At 41.2% G+C, this 20,778-nt stretch overlaps 1 protein-coding gene across 7 annotated transcripts in view; it reads right to left on the bottom strand.

Annotated features, from left to right (window-relative positions):
• Positions 1-20,778, bottom strand: part of LOC127164156 (NACHT, LRR and PYD domains-containing protein 12) — a 156,095-nt gene that overhangs the window by 11,520 nt on the left and 123,797 nt on the right. For 6 of the 7 annotated variants that reach the window (XM_051107909.1, XM_051107907.1, XM_051107906.1 and 3 more), the window contains 5 exons: positions 20,177-20,215; positions 12,746-14,528; positions 12,405-12,578; positions 6,220-6,393; positions 5,835-6,008 (listed from right to left, as the gene is read on the bottom strand). In XM_051107909.1, coding sequence (XP_050963866.1) covers positions 5,835-6,008; positions 6,220-6,393; positions 12,405-12,578; positions 12,746-14,528; positions 20,177-20,215 — 2,344 coding nt within the window. The remainder of the gene's footprint in view (positions 1-5,834; positions 6,009-6,219; positions 6,394-12,404; positions 12,579-12,745; positions 14,529-20,176; positions 20,216-20,778) is intronic. The other variant, XM_051107913.1, reaches the window with a different exon arrangement.

Below are 20,778 nucleotides of genomic sequence, written 5' to 3'. Positions count from 1 at the left end.
TAAAATGAAAAGTTTAGATTTTTCTAGGCCAATATGGCTAGAAACTATACTCTAATTCCGGCGTAATAATCAAGGAATTTTGCTGCCGTATCATGGGTGCAGTGGCAAACTATCCTGTTGTCTCTTATAAGACCAGAAAATCAGCAGTTCAACAGGTTCAATTCAATTTGACGAGGTTTCACTCTTCACACAATATGACAAAAATAAAGTAAATTCTCAAAAAAACAATAACTGTGTGTTTCTTTCAAATCAATTCACAATAATAAACTCTTCAATAAACTTTACATTTAGTGACCCAATAAACAGAATTGTAATTGGATGTTCACTCGAACTCAGAATGTAGAAATTAATGTAGATAACATTTTTCCTTTTAAAACTTAACAGTATATTCAATTATGAAAGTTGAAAACGCAAAAACAAGCAAATGATTCAATTGAACAGTTTGTGAATCAAACAACTCAACTGATCAAAGTTTGTGAAACCAATGATTCAGTTCCGAGATTCAGTTCAAAAAGACAAAGTCTCTCTGTTTCAAAAGCAAAAATCAAACCAGTTCGAAGTATCCGAGTCTTTTGTGTGCGAAAGAATGAGAAAGATTGTTATTCTCCTACCAGTTGATGGATTCAAAAGCACAGTTCAAAGGTCATGGGCAGCTCGCCATTTGTGCACATGTAATCGCGTACAAACACAGATGATTCTTCACCAAAGGTTTACGTTCGGCACAAAACAGATGGAAGATCGCAGATCGTGCTCGTTGAAAGAAACACAGGGGGAAAAACCCAGCCTTGCAAAACACAAGGCAAAGACAATAATTCACTTCTGATTGAAACATTTCCATCACAAATTCATACACACGTCTCAAATAACACATTAATGCAACTTTTTGACTCTTAATAAACATGTTGACACTCATAAATCATTTGTGTCGTCTCATGACCCATTTATCACATTTACGTGTGGTAGCTTTAGCTCACGTGCTAACTAGTTCAACGCACACGGTATGTGCACAGCCTACTCAAAATTGCCTTGTAATGACTCAAAGTGATCGATTAATACATGAAAATTCACTCACCAGAGCAAAATAGAATTTTCTCTTCACTCTTCTCTCCGACGACAACACTTCAGGCCAATGCAGCGATTCTGTCAGTTCTGGTTTTCAAGTATACTTAATCACATTTCTTGTTACATTAATGTTAAATGCAGGGAATTTCCGGAGAAACAATCCATGCTGCGGTCTCGTATAATCTCGTCTTTCTCTCTCCGCTTGCACTCAAAGCAGCAGCAGCGCCGGCGCAGCATGTGGGTGGGGCTTATGAATGCGCTGCTACTATTGGCTCTAAGGGATGTCTGTCACTGAAGTGAGAGTGATTTGATGAATCATTTGTCCTTCTGGAACTTTCTCCTTTTTCTTTTTTTCTTTGCTCTTCTTTTCTACTTTTCTTACATTTTGAATCATTCTTAATATTTTTACTAGTAGCCTGGGTTACCCAGGTTACATTGACATGATCTGAAACACTTACTTAAATTTCCTTGAAAGCAGATGAGGGTCCAAAGACAACACACTCTATCTTATTAGTATTAAGGTGAAGAAAATTGCTTGCCAACCAGGCTCTAATCTCACCTAAACACTGAACAAGTCCATCAAATGATTGAGAGTCATTTGGATCTACTGGAATGTATGGGTGTCATCTGCAGAGTCCTACAAGGCTCAATTCTTGCACCACTCTTGTTCAGCCTGTATGTGCTCCCACTGAGTCAAATAATGAGAAAGAACCAAATTGCCTATCACAGTTTTGCCGACGACACCCAGATTTACCTAGCCTTATCGCCAAATGACTACACCCCCATTGACTCCCTCTGCCAATGCATTGATGAAATGAACAGCTGACTGTGCCAAAACATTATTTCATTTAACAAGGAGAAAACCGAAGTCACTGCATTTGAAAAGAAGGATGAAGTTCTCAAGGTGAATGCATACCTTGATTCTAGAGGTCAAACAACTACAAATCAAGTCAGGAATCTTGGTGTGATTCTGGAGTCAGACCTTAATTTCAGTCATGTCATGTCAAAACAGTAACTAAATCAGCACACTATGATCTCAAAAACACTGGAGAAATTAGATGTTTTTTTTTTTTTCTTCAGTCAAGACTTAGAAAAACTTGTTCATGCCTTTATCACCAGCAGAGTGGTGTAATGGTCTCCGCACCGGCCTTCCCAAAAAAGGAAAGGAGAAGAAAAAGGACATGATGTGTGGCCAAATATGGTGCTCTGCATTCTGCAGCAGTTGGGGATTCAATGCCTTGATCAAGGGTCTCACCTCAGTCATGTTACTGAGGGTGGATAGAGCACTGGTAATTCACTTCCCTCAATGACATTTCCTCCTGGACCAGAGACTCAAACCTGCAACCTTTAGATTACAAGTCTGTCTCTCTAACCATTAGGCCATGACTGCCCCCAGATCATTAGACAGCTGCAGCTCATCCAGAACGAGCATATCACACCAGTTCTCAGGTCATTATATACTGGCTTCCAGTTAAGTTTAGGATTGATTTTAAAGCACTTTTACTCATCTATAAATCACTAAATGGGCTAGACCTAAGGCTTGCTGATATGCTTATTGAATATAAGACTAACAGACCGCTCAAATCATTAGGATTTAGTCTGTTAGAAATACCAAGGGTTCACTCCAAACAAGAGGAAACTGCTTGTAGTTATTACGCCGCCCACAGTTGGAACCAGCTTCCAGAAGAGATCAGATGTGCTAAATCAGTAGCCATATTTAAATCTAGACTCAAAACACATCTGTTTAGCTGTGCATTTTCTGAATAAGCGCTGTGCCACGTCCAAACTGATTTAGTCATTGTAACTGTTTTAATTCATTTTAAATCAATTTTTAAAACATTTATAATTTTTAAATTCCTTTTTTTTACTTGTGATTATTTTTTTATGATTATTTTAATTTTATATGTAAAGAACTTTGAATTACCATTGTGTATAAATGTGCTATATAAATAAACTTTGATTTGCCTTGCCTAAATACAATCCACATAAATTTCATAATCATGAAAAAAAAAATGCCTGCAAACCCAGACAGCAAATTTCCTGTGGCCCAGATCAGGCCCACACGTGATATTTTCATCTGGCTCACAAACTGTGTGGAATGATGTGGAATGAACCATTACTTTTTATGCTTTACATGTTGCCCTTGGGAGATATCATCAGGAAACATGGTGTTAGCTTTCATTGCTATGCTGATGATACTCCCACTGCAAAAAAATGCTTTTCTTGCTTAGATTTTTTTGTCTTGTTTCCAGCCAAAATATCTAAAAAATAGGATTTTTTAAGGATTTTTAAGTAAAAATTATTAATTATTTTCAGAAAAAAAAAGTCAGAATTAAGTGAGCTTTTGCTTAGAACAAGCAAAATAATCTGCCAATGGGGTAAGCAAATTTATCTTATTTCAAGCAGAAAACTAGATTATTTTGCTTACCCCATTGGCAGATTATTTTGCTTGTTCTAAGCAAAAGCTCATTTAATTCTGATTTCTTTTTTCTGACAATAATTTTTCAAACAATAATTTTTACTTGTCTAGAAAATCCTTCTTGATTTAAGAATTTTTAGGTATTTTGGCTGGAAACAAAACAAAAAATCTAAGTAAAAAAACAAACATTTTTTGCAGTGCAGCTCAATATTTCTTCGGGAAGCAGATGAGTCCTCTGCGTCTGGCAAGAGGAGAACTGCAAGTCTGGGCCACATTTATTTTAATTCTTGCCCAGATCCAGCCCAGATCTAACAGCTTGACCCAGCTCACTACTGTGTAGAATGATGGCATGTGGGTGGACCACTTCTGTTGGACAGATTTGGGCCACAGGAAGGACATGTCAGCCATGAAAATAAGTAAAAAAAAAATAAAATAAAAAAATACCAGAACTGGACCAATCTGTCCAACACTGATTTTAGTTCTGGCCCAGATCCAACACCTTGTTCTCGCCCACATACCACGTGAAATAATAGCATTTGGGCAGTCCGGTCCTGTTTTCCAGATTTGGGCATCAAATGAACCTTAGCATTGTCGCATATAAGCCAACCAAATAAACCAAAACTGGCTCTAATGTGGGCCACAGTTGATTTTTATTCTAACCCTGCTCTTCCCCTCATGTGGCCCACATGCTGCATGGAATGGTGGCATTTTTGCAGTGGTTCACAAGCAGGCCACTGCACAGCCACATTTTATTTGGGCAACATTTGGCCACTTTAGGCTCATGTTAGGCTCACATTAGCCAGTGATTACACTGCCATATCTTTGCCAAAACTGGCCCAGATACATTTTAATATACCTGGGTCACATTTACTAAAACATATGTCGACCACATTTGGTTTATACCCTGATTAGCCTCTGTCGATTGTGTCACATTTTTGCCAAAGTTGGCCCACATTTGGTTGGCACTATTTGGGCCATATTTACCATTTACCACATGCACCACTTTAGGGTCACATTCAGATTACACATTGCCGTGAACACATGTGGACCACTTCAGGGTTACATCCATTTTGTCCGAGCCATAAGAAGGCCAGCAGTGTCGTATTGTTGCCTTAAGTGGCCCACATACAGATGCTATCTGGGAATGCTGGGCCGGCCCATGAAATAGGTGGAATAGGCAAATGCTAGGGGCACCTCCAATCCCTAGGGTTGCCAAAATGAGTAAAGTTGTTGTTGTTGTTTTTTTTTAACAATACTACTTCAATACTATGAATTTAAAATATTACAAAAAAGCAACTGTCCGACAAAAACATAACTATTTTATTGCTCTCGACGTATGTTCAATCTTTCGCACAGCCGCACTTCCACATACATCAGTCACCTGATTGTGACAGATGTTCACTTCACTAATATATTATCAGGATGTCAAAAAGACAGAAGCCTTCTTGTGCCCAGGGAAGAAAAAAAAAAAGAGGAGGAAAAAACCGAGAGAAAGACGGAGGTAATATGATGTAATGAATGATGATCATATAAACTACATGACGTAAAAGTTTGTGAACAAACTTCATGTTGGCCAAGTCTAAAAGTTTAAAATAGGGTAATAACAATGGAGTACCAGAAATGTGAGACTTTGTAACATAATCATTTCATTTTTCATGTTACATGATAACACGTTTTGTTAATATTTTTACACTAGTAGTAGTGTGAAGTATTTGGGGATTTATGGTATTTGGCTAATGGAATTGGCTAATTTAGTAATAATTGTATATAACTGGTCTTATTAAAATAGCAACATTTTATGTAAAATTCACTTTAAAGATGTACGTTTCTCAGTTTAAATGGAGGTGATAATGTTAGAAAGTCCTATAGTTTAGTAAAACACTGCTGCCATCTACTGGAAGTCAAACACTTTTCAAATTTATTTGAAAGATTAAACGTAACCTTGCTGTATGCTAGAGAAGTGTGATAGCTGGAAACAATTTAAAATAAGGTTAATTTTCAATAACTAACATTAACAAAAATAATAAATACTGTTGCAAATGTATTGTTTATTGTTAGTTTAATTTAGTTAATACATTTACTGATGTTAACAAATGATACCTTATTGTAAGTGTTAATATTTCACTTTTTTTTCTCATAAGAAAATGTATTATTGGTGGAATGGGCTGTGAAGCAAGGGGCACCAGATAAAATCTTGCTTAGAGAAGCAAATTGGCAAGGGCTGTCCCTGTGAGAATGGTTTTGTCTCTTGTTCTAGCATTGAATTGAGAGCAGATTAAACATTTGTTGACGAAATTCAATGCCCATTTATTTTGGTAGCATTTTGTTAATTATTTTATGGAAAACCAGTTACCTCAGTATCTCCAGCTGACAGTTTGGACTCTTTAGTCCTTCAGAAAGAAGCATCACTCCAGAATCCTGCAGGTCATTGTTACTCAGATCCAGTACTTTCAGGACAGAGTTTGAGGATTTCAAAACTAATGACAAACTCCCACAAGACTGAGCAGTGAGATTACATATGGACAATCTGAACAAGAACAACACAGTAATTTAACACATAATTAATCTTAACAGTGTGATTTAAAATAATAATAATAATAATAATAATAATAATAATAATAAATCAATCAGTCAAATCAATCAAGTATTTTAAAACTTAAACCTCAATATCTCCAGCTTTGAGTTTGGACTCTTTAATCCATAGCATTTTGTTAATTATTTTATGGAAAACCAGTTACCTCAGTATCTCCAGCTGACAGTTTGGACTCTTTAGTCCTTCAGAAAGAAGCTTCACTCCATAATCCTGCAGGTCATTGTTACTCAGATCCAGCTCTCTCAGGACAGAGTTTGATGACTGTAAAGCTGAAGACAAACTTTCACAGGACCGAGCAGTGGGATGACACCCACACAGCCTGTGAAGAGAACAAAACAAACAGCCATATGTGAATTTATTAGATTAGATAGGTTATATATCTTATAATCTGGACTGCATGTTTAAAATACATTAACAAAGCACTTTTAAAGTATTTCAAAACTGTTATAGTTTATTAGTAGTTTATTAACTGTAGTTAATACATTAATAGACTATATACAAATAGTCTATTCATTGTCATTGATTGGCACTGTAATTAACATGTTTAATTACTTCATATTAAATATAATGGTTTGTTGACAACTTATTAACTGCAGATTGTTCAGAGGTAGGGAGCGGAGGTCCTTCTCTCAGCATGGAGAGGAACTTATGAGCTCCAATTGAGAGTGACATGCTCACTAGAGGGTGACACGGGAGTGGATTTTCAAACCTCTCCCGTCCCACTCCCAAATGCAAAAATCCCATCCCATCCCAATCCCACGAAAAAACTGGGAGAAAATCCCATCCCGTCCCAATCCCGGAAGAATGACTCCCATTCCCTCCCACTCCCGTATTATGTTTTTTTTAATGGAATCTGCCAGTTACAATAAAAGAATACAGTATAGATCACAATATGCCCGTAACTTTTTTATTTTACATTAGTTGAATAAAAATAAAAAATGTAGGGTTTTTTTTTTTATTATTGAACCGAAAGCCATCTTAAACAAATGCACAGTGTGCATTGCACACACTAAATTTCATGTAAATCATTCATGCTAACGTTTCCTATTTTAATTGGTCCACTTGAAAGTAGACATTTCAATCTATCCACCTTATTTTTCCCATAAGAGTGGGTGCAGCCATTTGTAAATTTTTTGTGTCTGGCTTCCGGTCTTATCCACTTCCAGCTATTTTTAGCTGCACAAAAGCTCGTTTTGCTGTTTGATATTGCAAACTGGTGTCTTACCATATTATTTTAATGTAATATCATAATTATGAACACACTGGTTTAGTGCAAACTGTTTTACCGTTTACTGCACTTCGATGCTCTTCTCATTATTTCCCTATGGTGGATTATGAAGTGGACGTCTAACACATCGCCAGAAAACAGCTCACTTCCGCATTGAAAAATAAGGTGGATAGATATATTTTTCTTGTCTCTAAAGCAAGTATACACGGAGCTCAAGTTCACAGAGACAGACGGCAGAAAGCGCGTCCTTTTTGCTTTAATTAGTTAACAAAAGCACAAAGTTTCCTTGTGTTTTCTGAGTGCACACAAATAAACGTTGAGTATTTACAGATTCGAAAGATGCCTATCACTCTTATCTGTACGAACAAAAATGACGGCATTTTAAGAGCAAGTGACCGCACCGGCGCCTCTGTCATGCAGTACTGCGCTACTATTCGGCTTCCACACTCGCACTGACACTTCAATAGCGCACATTTTTCTAGGTTTTTCTAAAATTTTTCTACATACATCTTTCAGATGAAAAGCCATATGGTCGATGAATGATAGTTGAGCGTTTGGATGTCCTGCTGTATTACCAGTCGTTAACGATTTGTCCGTCATGAACTCGCTTGCTTAACCAGCCACACCAAAGCATACAGAAGGAGAGCATAAAGAGACAGGTCAACTAGAATTAAGTTCAAAATTACAATATATCGTTTATAGTTTACTTATATAAAAGGTATATTTGTGTATAAAGTTGGGTTTCACAGCGTTACGATTCCCGGTCCCGTCCACTCCCGCTGACATTTTTTCCTGTCTCGTCCCAATCCCGTGATTATTAGTGATTTTGTTTCCCATCCCGCGGGATTCCCGAAAAAATATCAGCCTCTAATGCTCACAGAAGACCCTCAATGAGGGGAGCATTTGTCAAGCTCATGCAATGTCAGGAGAGACATCGCTGGGGCAGGAAAATCTGCTGTCTACGGAGCTTCCAGAAGGCCCTAATGGGTCAGAGCAGCTTCCACACACACAAGTGGCAAAAGGCAAAACACATCGGGCGGCAGCAAGCGGTCAATTTATCCGATGAGATGAACACCTGATGAACACCTGAGATGAATGCCACAGGGTAGACACCTTACCCACGGAGGGGGGAACCTCTGTGCGTTCTACTAGGAACGATGTACCTAGACAGCCCTATTAAAGAGGGAAGTGCTGCCATGCTCATCCCCAACAGGAGGGATATAAGGGCAGAAATGAGGTTAGTGACCTGTACTGCCGAAATCATGGCATGGAGTAGTACGACTCCCGTACATGCTAATGCAACAGAAGCAGAGACACGTTGGGTGACAGCAAGCGGCCGACTTATCCAACGTGACAGCAATGGGATGCACAGCAGCTGTAGGGTAGGCACCTGACCTACTATAGAAGGAAGGACCTACCCGCTCTGCCCAAAGACGGCTTGCTTCAATGACCCTGCATGGCAGGGGAGCACAGCCTACACATCTCATGTCAGGAAGACATCATAAGGGTAGAGAAGAGGTCTAAGGACCTAGGTTGCTGATTCCATGAGGCTCCAGGAGGCAAAGGCCTCAAATACCCAAATAGGGTGGTATATCTTCCATACACACATAATGTGATGGGACAAAAAAAACATATTGGGCGGCAGCAAGTGGCCGATTATCCGATGAGGTCGTCATGGAGCATCAGCGGTCTCAGGGAAGATACCTGACCTTCCTCAGAGAGGGAGAGTTTACCCACTCTACCGAAGAATAGTGCGCTCTAGAATACCTCATCCTCGTGAGGTGAATACTGCCCTTATCCTGAGATGAGAATCCAGAAAAGGGGTATAGAACGAGATCCAGCATCGAGGGGGAGTCGAGTCGTTCTTCAGAAAAATTGGTTGAAATCAACCCATATTAGATAAAGTGCTCTAGAACCTTCAGCCGTAGCTGAGGCGAGCACCAAGGCTAGCCCTCCATGGAGGGGAGCCTACCAGGGCAACACCAATGGCTTGAAAGGGGCATCGTCACCTTCTGCCAAAGAGGGGCTTTAGCTATATTGACCCAAGTAGTCCGTGCTCTAGAACCTTCAGCCCATAGCTGAGGTGAGCACCAAGGCTAGCCCTCCAGGAAGGGAAGCCTACCCAGGGCAACAGCAATGGCTAGAAAGGGACATCGTCCCTTTAGCTTTAGCTATATTTACCCAAGTAGTCCGTGCTCCCTTTCTCAAGAGAGCATGGGCCCTGTTCTAGCTAACCCTCAGGTGTGCATGAACAGAATGGGCCTAATCATGCCTTAGACAGGCTGCTGCTCCTCAGAGTCAGCACTAAAAAAGGGGTTTCCGCAGAAACACCCTAACGCATGAGGAGTGGGTGGATAGCTCAGCAACAGGAAGCCCCTCAGGGCGAGGCATGAGAAGAATGTGATGCATTCAGCCAGGGATGTCAGGGGCATCTCGTGAAGAAACTTCCAAGAGCTTACCTAGAAGAAGGACAGAACAAGTCCTGGAGAAAACAAAGGTGAGCAGAGACATGTAAAACCAAAAGGTTACCTGAATGGCGTTTGACAAGCCCTGGGGGTTGCAGTAATGTAGCAAGGACCCAACATACAAGAACTACCTTGTAGTATCTAGTGGTACTGCTGCAGAAACAGTAGGCAAATCCTCCAAGCCTGATGTAGGATGGAGACATCAACAGCATCCAGGGGTCCTGTCCATAGGGGAGCGTCCTACCCTGAAAAATACGAGGAACACGACATCCCAACCGTACATACTGCAACACAAGCCAAAAAAGGCTTAACACCAGATATAAATATAATGAAAGAACAACAAGGATCATACTCACCCACCATGGTCCTCTGCATGGTTCATCGAAACACAGGGGCGAAACACAGTTTACACAGGGACTAGATAGAGTCCGGACCATCAGTACGGCCGTTCTACATAAAATAGAACAAAAACCCAGCACATCATGTGGTCCAGCAGTAAGAGACTGCAGTTCTAACGCAGCAGGGGAATTAAAGAGGGGAAGTGAGCCACCCCGAGAGGGATGTGAGTAGAAGTTATTTCTTACTCTGGTCCGGACGAGAGTGTTGGGAACGCTTCGCCTGGACCACTTCTCTCAGATCCTGACGTCCTCCCCTCGGCCCGCGTCATCTCCTGGAGCCACCCGCAGGTGGAGGAGGGGCACGGGCTGCAACACTAGCCTTCTGAGCCTGTCTCCGATCCTCAGACTGGGACGGGCCAGGACCCCTTTGATGTTCGGGCTCGGACCTGGTCCTTCGAGGAATGAAGGTTCTAAAAGTAGCAGAGCGAGCCTTCGCCTCCCTAAACTTCTCGATCACCGTCTCAACGGAAGTACCGAAAAGCTCAGAGGGCGAAACCGGCACGTCGAGGAGAAAGCCCTTCTCTTTCTTCCCGAGGTCAGCCAGGTTTACCCAGAGATGTCTCTCCGTAACCACCATGGCCGCCATAGATCCGCCCATAGCAGTGGCGGCCTGCTTGGTGGCCCGGAGAGCCAAATCTGTGGTACGCAAGATGTTCTCTAAAGGGGCTCGGTTGGCAGGGAGGGAGCCTTGAGAGATGAGGCTTCACCCACGGAAAGATAGCTTGCAAGCGTCTCTTCAATAGGAGGCATCTCCTCATAGCCATTTTCGTGCATTCCCTCAATATAAGCATAACTGGTCTGCTGGAATCTATGAATGCACAAAGAAAAAGGCTTATTCCATGCATTCACGACCTCCATATGGAGATCGGGAAGGAATGGAAGGCTCACTTGAGCTGGGGGGTTATGGTCAGACAGGAAACGTTCGTCAAGACGGCCCCGCAGCGCCGTCTTTTTCATCTGCTTCCACGGGAGATCCAACCTTTCCGTGACGTTCCATAACCTCCAGCAGCTCAACATACGCGGGGCAGGAACTTTGAGAAGACTCAGATTGCATTTCCTCATCCAACAACACCTGTTCTTTCTGGGTGGAACCCAGTAGAGCACTAGCTGCTGGATCAGATGATGTAAGAGAAATCACATCATCATCCTCCAACAACTCACTCTCGTCTCCAGCCAACGAGCGAGACAGGGAAAGCCCCTTTTCCAGCCTATCGGCAAGATCCACCTGCGATCCCCACGAGCTCAGTTTCCTCCGTGCCTCAGCAGCGGCAGGTCCTGAACCGCGGGGAGCAGAAGGCTGTCCCTCTGTTCGAGGAAGGAGGGACAAACGAGAGCAGAGCGTCTTTATAGAAAGACACTGTGCACGCAAATCGTCCCCTCAAGGACCTCGCGTGCGTGCTCTTCGCCCAAACACATGACGCAAAGATTGTGTGTGTCATCTGGTGTCAAATATCTAGGACATGGATCCGCACACTTCTTAAATGCCTTGCTAGTGCTAGCCATTGTAGGTAAGAAGAGAAAGCTTACCGGTAGAATTGCAGGCTTCAAACAAAACAGTCACTGAAGACAAAGAGGATGTTGTGTTCAACCGGCGCCCTTTTGTACAATGCGGTCGCGCTGGTATGACGCGCCAGCAGTGACGTCATAGGCTGTCATCGGCCAGTACCATGTAATTTTTGTATGTGGCTTCAGACACGGGTCACGTAGGAGACGTTCCCTATTAGTGACCTCTAGAGGACACAGTTTGAGTTCCTCAAAAGGGAACTAAATCGTTGTCATTCAGGAATAAGATTGCATGGGTCTTTGAATCGAGAGCTTCACATTTTAGGGATTAATCGTGCAGCTCTGATGTAAACACTTCTAAGTGTTTTGCAAGGATATCGTCACGAGATCTCGTCACATCCCTAGTAATAAATAAATCCATATGGAAAGGGAACGTGTTTAAATCAGCATAAAATAGTTCTTTGAAACAAACTGTTTAAAGAAGTCATCAAGAAAGTTTAGGTATTATTAAAGGTATTCCAGGTTTTCCAGGATGGTTGTGAACACTAATTGTTTTCTCACCAGGTTTTTTGAGTAAGCACTGTCTGTCTTGTGTTCTTGGAAAAAATGCCACTGATCAATATTCACAGAATCATATTACAATATAGACAGGGGAAATATATGCTAGCTATAGTTATGAGACAGCAATTTATCCACATATATGAACATACTGATTCAGTGAAAGTGAATGTCAAACCTCAGTATATTTAGTCGACAGTGTGAACTCTTCATTCCATCATAAATCAGCTTCACTCCTGAATCTTTCAGGTGATTGCTAGTCAGGTCCAGTTCTGTCAGATGGGAGTTTGATTGTTGTAGAGCAGAAGACACAGTTTCACAGCATGTTTCATTAAAACCACACCTGTCAAATCTGCCAAAACAGAATGTTTAGTCAGATAATTTTCTGTTTCTTTTCTGCAATAACTTATTGTACTCTTAATATTTGGGGAAAATATATCTCATTGTATTTTCAGATTTAATTGTTTAGTGATGTAGAACAAAATATTTAATTGAACATTAGTTAGTAAAATTACTCACAGTGCTTTTCTGCAGCATGTCACAGCTGGGATGAGTCTCTTGTAGTTTGAAGGGGACGTGAACCTCTTTGGGTTGAACTCATCCTGCACCTTCTCTGACTTGAGCAATACGTGGGTCAGCACTGTGCACATTGAAGATGAGAGGTATTTTCCTGTATGTTCATCTGAGCTGAGGTAACTCTGGATTTCCTCATATAATGAATGATCTTTGAGCTCAAGTAAGCAGTAAAATAGGTTAACTAAAGATTCATCTGAGATACCATACTTATTTTGTTCTTGTTTAATGTATTCAGTTGTTTTTGTGATGCTCTCTGTGGTTTCTTCAGTGTGTGTGATCAGGCCTGTGAGCAGGTTTTGACTGGATTTCAGTGAAATTCCCATTAGAAACCGTAGGAACAGGTCCAGATGTCCTCTCTGACTCTCCATGGCTTTATCAACAGCCTTCTCCAGTAGCTCCTGCAATGTGATATTTTCTTCTGGCTTGTCAAAGAAAAACTGAAGATCCTGCATGTTCTTGTTCAGGTAGCAGATGAACACATGCACCGCAGCGAGAAACTCTTGAACACTCAGATGCACAAAGCAGAAGACCTTTGCTCCATGAAGTCTATGTTCCCTTTTGAAGATCTCAGCAATCATTCCTGTGAACTCAGTGTCTTTACTCGCATCAATATCACATGCTTTTAGATCTTTCTCATAGAACACAATGTTTTCCTGCTTCAGTTGTTCAAATGCTAACTTTGCTAACTTCAAAATCATCTCTCTATTTAATTGCAAGTGCTCTGTACATTGTCTTTCTTCTTGTTCATCATACTTCTGGTTCTTCATGTTCATCTGTATCAGCAGGAAGTGAATGTACATTTCGGTCAGTGTTATGCTGATGTTCTCTGTACTGTTCTCAATGAGAATATCCTGAAGTACTGTGGCCGTGATCCAGCAGAACACAGGAATGTGGCACATGATGTAGAGACTACGAGACGTCTTAATGTGTGAGATGATTTTGGAGGCCTGAGTCTCATCTGTGATTCTCTTTCTGAAGTACTTCTCCTTCTGTTGGTCAGTGAATCCTCGCACCTCTGTGAACAAACCCACATAGCGAGGAGGGATCTGATTGGCTGCTGCTGGTCGTGATGTCACCCACACAAGAGCTGATGGAAGCAGATCCCCTTTGACCAGACTTGTAAACAGCACATCTACAGATGCTTTTTTCTCAATAGTGTTTAGAGACCTACCTTTAAAATTCAGAGGCAGACGACTCTCATCAAGTCCATCAAATATAAACACAAGCTTACATTCATCATATAGCTTTGATTTTTCCAGGTTCTTCAGTTCAGGATAAAATTCCAGCAGAAGTTCGTGAAGACTGAAATCTTCATCTGTCATTAAGTTAATCTCTCTGAATGGAAGCAGAAACACACAGTGTATATCCTGATTGGCTTTTCCTTCTGCCCAGTCCAGGATAAACTTGTGCACAGACACAGTTTTTCCAATGCCAGCAATGCCTTTAGTCAGCACAGTCCTTTTCTCATTGTTTTTCCTCAGTTCAGTAAATATACTGTTGCATTTGATTGGTTTTTCCTGGGTTTTTTTGTTCTTGAAAGCATCATCAATCTTCAGACTCTCATGTTCCTGATTGACATCTTTCATATCTCCCTCTGTGATAACCAGTTCTGTGAAAACAGCCATGAGATCGGTTTCATCTTCTTTGTTGCCCTCAAAAATATGTTCTGTTTTCTTCCTCATGTAGGTTTTGTGAGTTTCCAAGAATTTGTGCAGCTTCAATACCTCTGTAATAATAATAATAATAATAATAATAAACAGGATTGAGGAAATGGCATTAAATAATATGACAACATTATTAACTGCTGCAAACATATTATATTCATACTGCTAGAGCAGCACTCTCTTGCACAGAGATTCAAAGCCAAACCAACATGTCAAAGTAGCTTACTGTAGGAAAGAGAACAATGCTGTCTTCACGTTATTGGACTGTTCTTAGAGAAAAACTGTTTTATATAGTGTCACGGGGGCGGAGCAAAGCGACAGACACAGTGGGTGTGACGTCAGGCCTCGGAGAGGCTTTTATTAAACAATAAAACAGAAAGTGTCCAAAAAGGGGGAAAAAGTGTCCAAAAGAAAAAGGGGGATCTGGTGTCCTCGATGTGACGGGGTTCCGTGAAGGAGGGGTAGTGTTCCGAAGGGAAGGGTCCAGGTAAGGGGCGGAGTCCGGCGGCCGCACGCGCTCCCCACTCAGGTCCGGGGTGCGAGGGGCGGCGGCTTCTCTAGCGGCATCGTCCTCCTCCACCTACGTGGCGCTTCTGGGGGATATCACGGCCCGGCATCTTGGCCCGTCAGCCGTCACGGGTGCGGTCCTCATCCGAACCCGCGGGGTCCGGCAACTCGTCCTGCGGCGCTGGTTCCCTCTTCACCCCTTCCTGGACCCACGAGGACACCAGCGTGCATGCACGGGGAAGAGACCGGTCTCCTGAGGAGAGGCGCGCTCGGCATTTTAACAGCGGCGGTGATGAGGCTTCATTCACATCAGGTGTGCCTCATCACACGCCGCCAGACCTGGATGTTTCAGCGCCCCTCCTCCTCCCACACGCCCACTCCCGTCGGGAGCCTGGTGAAGGGCGGCGATTACCGACGGGGTGCAGCTGACAATAAGGGGGGAGGCAGTCGACTCGTCACAATAGGTAAACCTCTTCTCACCTTCTCTTTCCTTTTCTATTTTCTGACTTTCCTTTAGTACTTTTAACACCTGAGAAGCAACACTGAGGATTCCCACTCTTTTTGGTGATCATTTTCCAAGACGTTTTTACTTTAATCATGACGGGAATAAAAGACAAGGAGAGAGCACTAAAGTAATATTGTCACGCGTCGTGGTGTGTGGGGGATGAGGAGTATGACGAGGAGGTCCAGATATGAACAATTATTATTAAATCCACAACAGGCAGGAACGGACAGGAACAGCAGGGAATCCAAACATAAACAGACTATGAAAAAACCAGAGCGACATACACAGACTGAGCATGACATTAACAATAACGACAACCAAACTTAAATACACAGACCAATCAGATGGAGACAGGTGCGAACAATCAAACAGTGACATCATAATTAAAAACAGAACAGGAAAAACTAAATAAGGGCATACATGGGGAAAACACACAAAACAGTCCACAGGGGTCTGACGGCCATAGTGGATCAGGGGGGTAGCCCACCCCCAAAATTTTCTTGGGGGAACTTAGGGCATTGTCAGCCCAGTAGAACACAGGAAGGCCGAGCTTAGAAGGCGTTGACACAGGAGGGAGCTCGGGAGGTGCAGGCACAGGAGGGCGCTTGGGAGGCGCAGGGACAGGAGGGTGCTTGGGCGGCGCTCAGGCTCTGGAGGGCGCTCGGGCAGCACCGGCTCTGGAGGGCGCTCAGGCTCTGGAGGGCGCGCTGGAGGCAGCTCGGGCTCAGGAGGGCACGCTAGAGGCAGCTCGGGCTCAGGAGGGTGCGCTGGAGGCAGCTTGGGCTCTGGAGGGCATGCTGGAGGCAGCTCCGGCTCTGAAGGGCGCGCTGGAGGCAGCTCGGGCTCTGGAGGGCGCTCTGGAGAAAGCTCAGGCTCTGGAGGGCGCTCTGGAGGCATGGACGGGACCAGTGGAGATTTGGGAGAGCTGGACGGGACCAGCGGAGACGAAGGAAAGTTGGGCGGAACCAGCGGAGACAGAGAAATAAATAATACACATAAGTCCATTAAGTCCTTAATATTAATTTGGTTTGCCATATTAACAGCCGGTAATCCACAGTGCGGGGGCGTGGCTGGAGTCCGTGAGAGAGCCGCTGCCAGAGTTTGTGAGCCAGCCGTTGCCGAGATCTGTGAGTGAGCCGTTGCCGGGATCTTTGAGCGAGCCGTTGCTGGGATCTGTGAGCAAGCCATTGCCAAGGTTTGAGAGCGAGCTGTTGCCGGGATCTGTGAGCGAGCCATTGCCGGGGTTTGAGAGCGAGCCGCTGCCAGGATCAGTGAGCGAGCCGTTGCCGGGGTTTGAGAGCGAGCCGCTGCCGGGATTTGTGAGCGAGCCGTTGCCGGGGTATGTGAGCGAGCCGCGGTAGGAGTCCGAGAGCTGGCCGCGGGTTCTGGGCTGAGGAAGCAGATAGAGCCTTGGACCAGGGGGTTTCGTTTGGGGTGGGGCAGGCGGTCCGAACCGTTGGCGCGGCATGTGGGGGTTCCCGGCGTGGTGTTAGCTGACACGACGCGGTGCATTTCAGAGGGGGGTGGATGACAAGACATGTAAATTTCCTTGACTTCAAAGTCGGATCCATTTAAATAAAGGACCACAATAATCAGTTCGATCAGGGGATAATCACAAGCGCGAAGATTGCAACGTATAGTGTCCTTGTCCAACCCCATCTGAAAACAACCACCTAAAGCCACGTCGTGCTAGCTTAGCTGGTTTGCTAGCTCAAGAAATTCCTCCACATACCACTCCAACTTCCGACCGCCTTGCCGCAATCGCATCAAAGCCTCCTCAGCACTCATGTTGTATAAGTTCAGTTATTCTGTCACGCGTCGTGGTGTGTGGGGAATGAGGAGTATGACGAGGAGGTCCAGATATGAACAATTATTATTAAATCCACACAACGGGCAGGAACGGACAGGAACAGCAGTGAATCCAAACATAAACAGACTATGAAAAAACCAGAGCGACATAAACAGACTGAGTGTGACATTAACAATAATGACAACCAAACTTAAATACACAGACCAATCAGATGGAGACAGGTGCGAATGATCAAACAGTGACATCATAATTGAAAACGGAACAGGAAAGACCAAATAAGGGCATACATGGGGAAAACACACAAAACAGTCCACAGGGGTCTGACAAATATATTCCTCTCTCAAGAAGTCTTTAAAAACATAGTTTATGGCCATGACTTAACTAAGAAACTTAACTATAAAATAAGCTCTTTAATATGAGCTCTTAATTATACATACAACACATTTTTTTATACAACAAATGATTTTCAGAACCAATTTCAGTCCCACAGCAAAACAAACAAAATATGTTGAAAGTATTAAATTATTTTATTTACCTATTTGAAAATAAAAATAAATTAAATCAGTTCATTATTTATGCTAACAATAATATTAAAGAAAATATTTTTTAAATATTGGCATGTGTCCTTCAAATGTTTTAAATTAAGTGTTGCTTTAAAAGGGTCATGTGAAAAATTAGTGGATTCTGACTAACTTAAACACCTCTGATTGGCCATTGCACATCACTGTTCATAGAAAGTGATATAAATACTCACAGAATTTTTTGTTACATTTTTTAAATTTCTGTATCGACGTGGTACAGAAGTACTAATAGCCTACTTTTGACAATAATCAAAATCATTAGTTAACAAGTTACTGAATTACTGAAATACTTCTCTTAAAATTTAACATTAGCTAGAAGGTTTGGAAACATCCATGTTCAAACTGTCAAACGTCAGTAGTGATGCACCAGTCTCGATTTTTTCATGGCTTTTGTCATTAGAAGTAACTTCCAATTTGTTCTTTTTTTTAAAGCAGAGCTAAGTTAGAATACGACTACATGAACAAGATGTTTTTTGATCTATTACATGGCAAACTTTCTGTAGCCATTTAAAATGAGAGGTTACCACTGCATTTTAATCAAGATCCAATAGGGCTGGACAATAATTCAATATCAATATATTTCGCGATATAATTTTTTTTCAATAACGGTGATATGATTTCTGATATTTCAATATACATTACAAATGTTTCCCATACATTGATTTATTTGTGGTGGTTGACTTCTTTGAATAAACACGAGCGCTGCACATTTTAAAATAGAAGTGCGGCGTGGGTGTTTTAAATAATGGATTTGGTATTTTCAGTAACGCCATATCCAGCAGCATCTTTTTGTTGTTGCTCACTCTTTTTTTCTGTTTTCTGCAGAACTTTTCATATTCTTCATCCTGGCTGAAGCACTTTTGTTTCAGTCTATGAGAATAATCAGCCTATGTTATACTGTAGTTTAGTTAAATAAAATAATATTAATAAATTGGGATCTTAAAGTCTTGTGTATTTGATTTAATATTTCTGTCTGTATGAAGGCTAAATATAAATAAAAGGTGAACATTAATTTATTTGCATCATTTGTTTCTGTAATATTATATAGTTTTATAGAAGGATGTTTCATAGACTTGGCAAATTAATTTTTCAGAAGTTTGTATAGACATCTGTTGTGGGCGTTGTAGGCAGTAATTCTGAGGGTTTTTTTTAAATATTGCTCATATCAAATTATATCGTATAGATCGAAATTAACAAATATATTGTGATATAAATTTTGGCCATATTGTCCAGCCTTTCGATCCATAGAAAGATTCTACACACATGAGCAGTTTCTGATCTAATTTCAAAATCTGAAGCAAAAACAGATTGGTCTAACTTTATCTTTGCGAAATGATGCTACATAAAATATATCTGCAGGAAACAAAAACAGCACACTGGTTGATTGAGAGCGCAAATTCACTCTCTGACAGCAGGTGGTGCTTATGGAACAGCAGTGATGCAGTGTTTCCTTGGTTACCACTGTAAACAAAGCAGCACTGTGCTTAAAAATACTACTTTAATATGGACAATACAGTAGTAAGACGAAAAGAAAATACCATCTAAGCTTTTCTGAGTTCCCATCAGAGATATATTAATATACTGTAACCCCCCCCCAATTAAATTTTATGTATTTTCTCTTCCAATACCAATATTTTCTCCTCTTTACGTTAATCTTCAGCATCTCTGTCCTTTGTTAATGTCCCAATTACAGACTTTGTAATATTTCCACACAAATCACATTTTGGAAAATACTTACAATACAGTTTGTGTGCAAGTCCAGAACAGAGATTGGCTGAAATAAAATAAAAGAGCTGACTGCTAATTGCACATTTGGATCAGAAACTGGCCAGTTACGGCACATTTATGGCAGTTCAAACATTTTCTACTACTAATAATAATTTTCTAAAATTAATAACAAATTTTCCAGGTTTTCCAGGATGTGTGGGAACCCTGAACACTGCTTTAATAAAAGCAACAGGTCTTTATTACTTATAAGTGTTTTGTCTTACTGCACTGAAGATTTTTTTTTTTTTTACGTTTTACAACAAAATCCTTGGTGTGAAATTAACACTGCTCAGTGAAGTTAATGAGATGATTAAATGAATTCTTGTGTAGAATCACAGCAGCCATGAATTAACAAACGTTCTGTGTTTATATATTTTATTCCAGCAGAGTTAATTCTGTCATACTGGATGCTTTAGTATTTTCTTCATTAGGATCTCATTGTCATGAGAAACTGGAGTGGTGTAGTTATAGCTCAGGCCTTACTATATACTGTTAACATTCTGGCTGTAAAACACTCTGTTTTATATGTTGTTGATTTACCTTGTTGATTTACCTCTGTCTTTGAGGATTTCTGTTGATCTGTGAGGAGAAAGAAACTAGTGTTACCTATAAGCCATACTTAAGTAAAAGTACAGATATCTTACCAGAAAATGACTTCGGTAGAAGTTGAATGCACCGTTTTGAATATTACTTGAGTAAAAGTATTTATTGTATTTGAGTACAAAAAGTTTTTTTTTTATTTTAAACGTACTGAAGTATTGAAAAGTGGAAGTACAAGTAAATGCAAAATAAAAAAGAAGCAAATAAATATATATATATGAAATATTCATACACAGCTTGAGTAGCAAGATTGTGTTCAACTATTTATTCCATTTTGTATTTTTGGGTAAGAATAAGAAGCGCTTCATCCGGTACATCTGAAATAGCATTTAGATGCATTTACACAGTTTAAAGTATGTAAGAGGGGACATGGATGCATTTAAACTGCATTTACAGATGCATAAATAGGCCTAATGTTTTGTTTTTAACATAAAATGTTGAATACTGCTATTTGAAATAATATAAGACATGAAAAAAAAAAGTTAATTCAAAAAGCTGATTCATTCAATAAGTAAACACCGTCAATTGCTCAGAGATGCAAA

This window comes from Labeo rohita, chromosome 4 (assembly GCF_022985175.1).
Source record: "Labeo rohita strain BAU-BD-2019 chromosome 4, IGBB_LRoh.1.0, whole genome shotgun sequence".
Classification (NCBI taxonomy): Eukaryota; Metazoa; Chordata; class Actinopteri; order Cypriniformes; family Cyprinidae; genus Labeo; species Labeo rohita.
The sequence above is the reverse complement of the archived record's forward strand: the minus strand, read 5'-3'. Positions and strand labels throughout refer to the sequence as shown.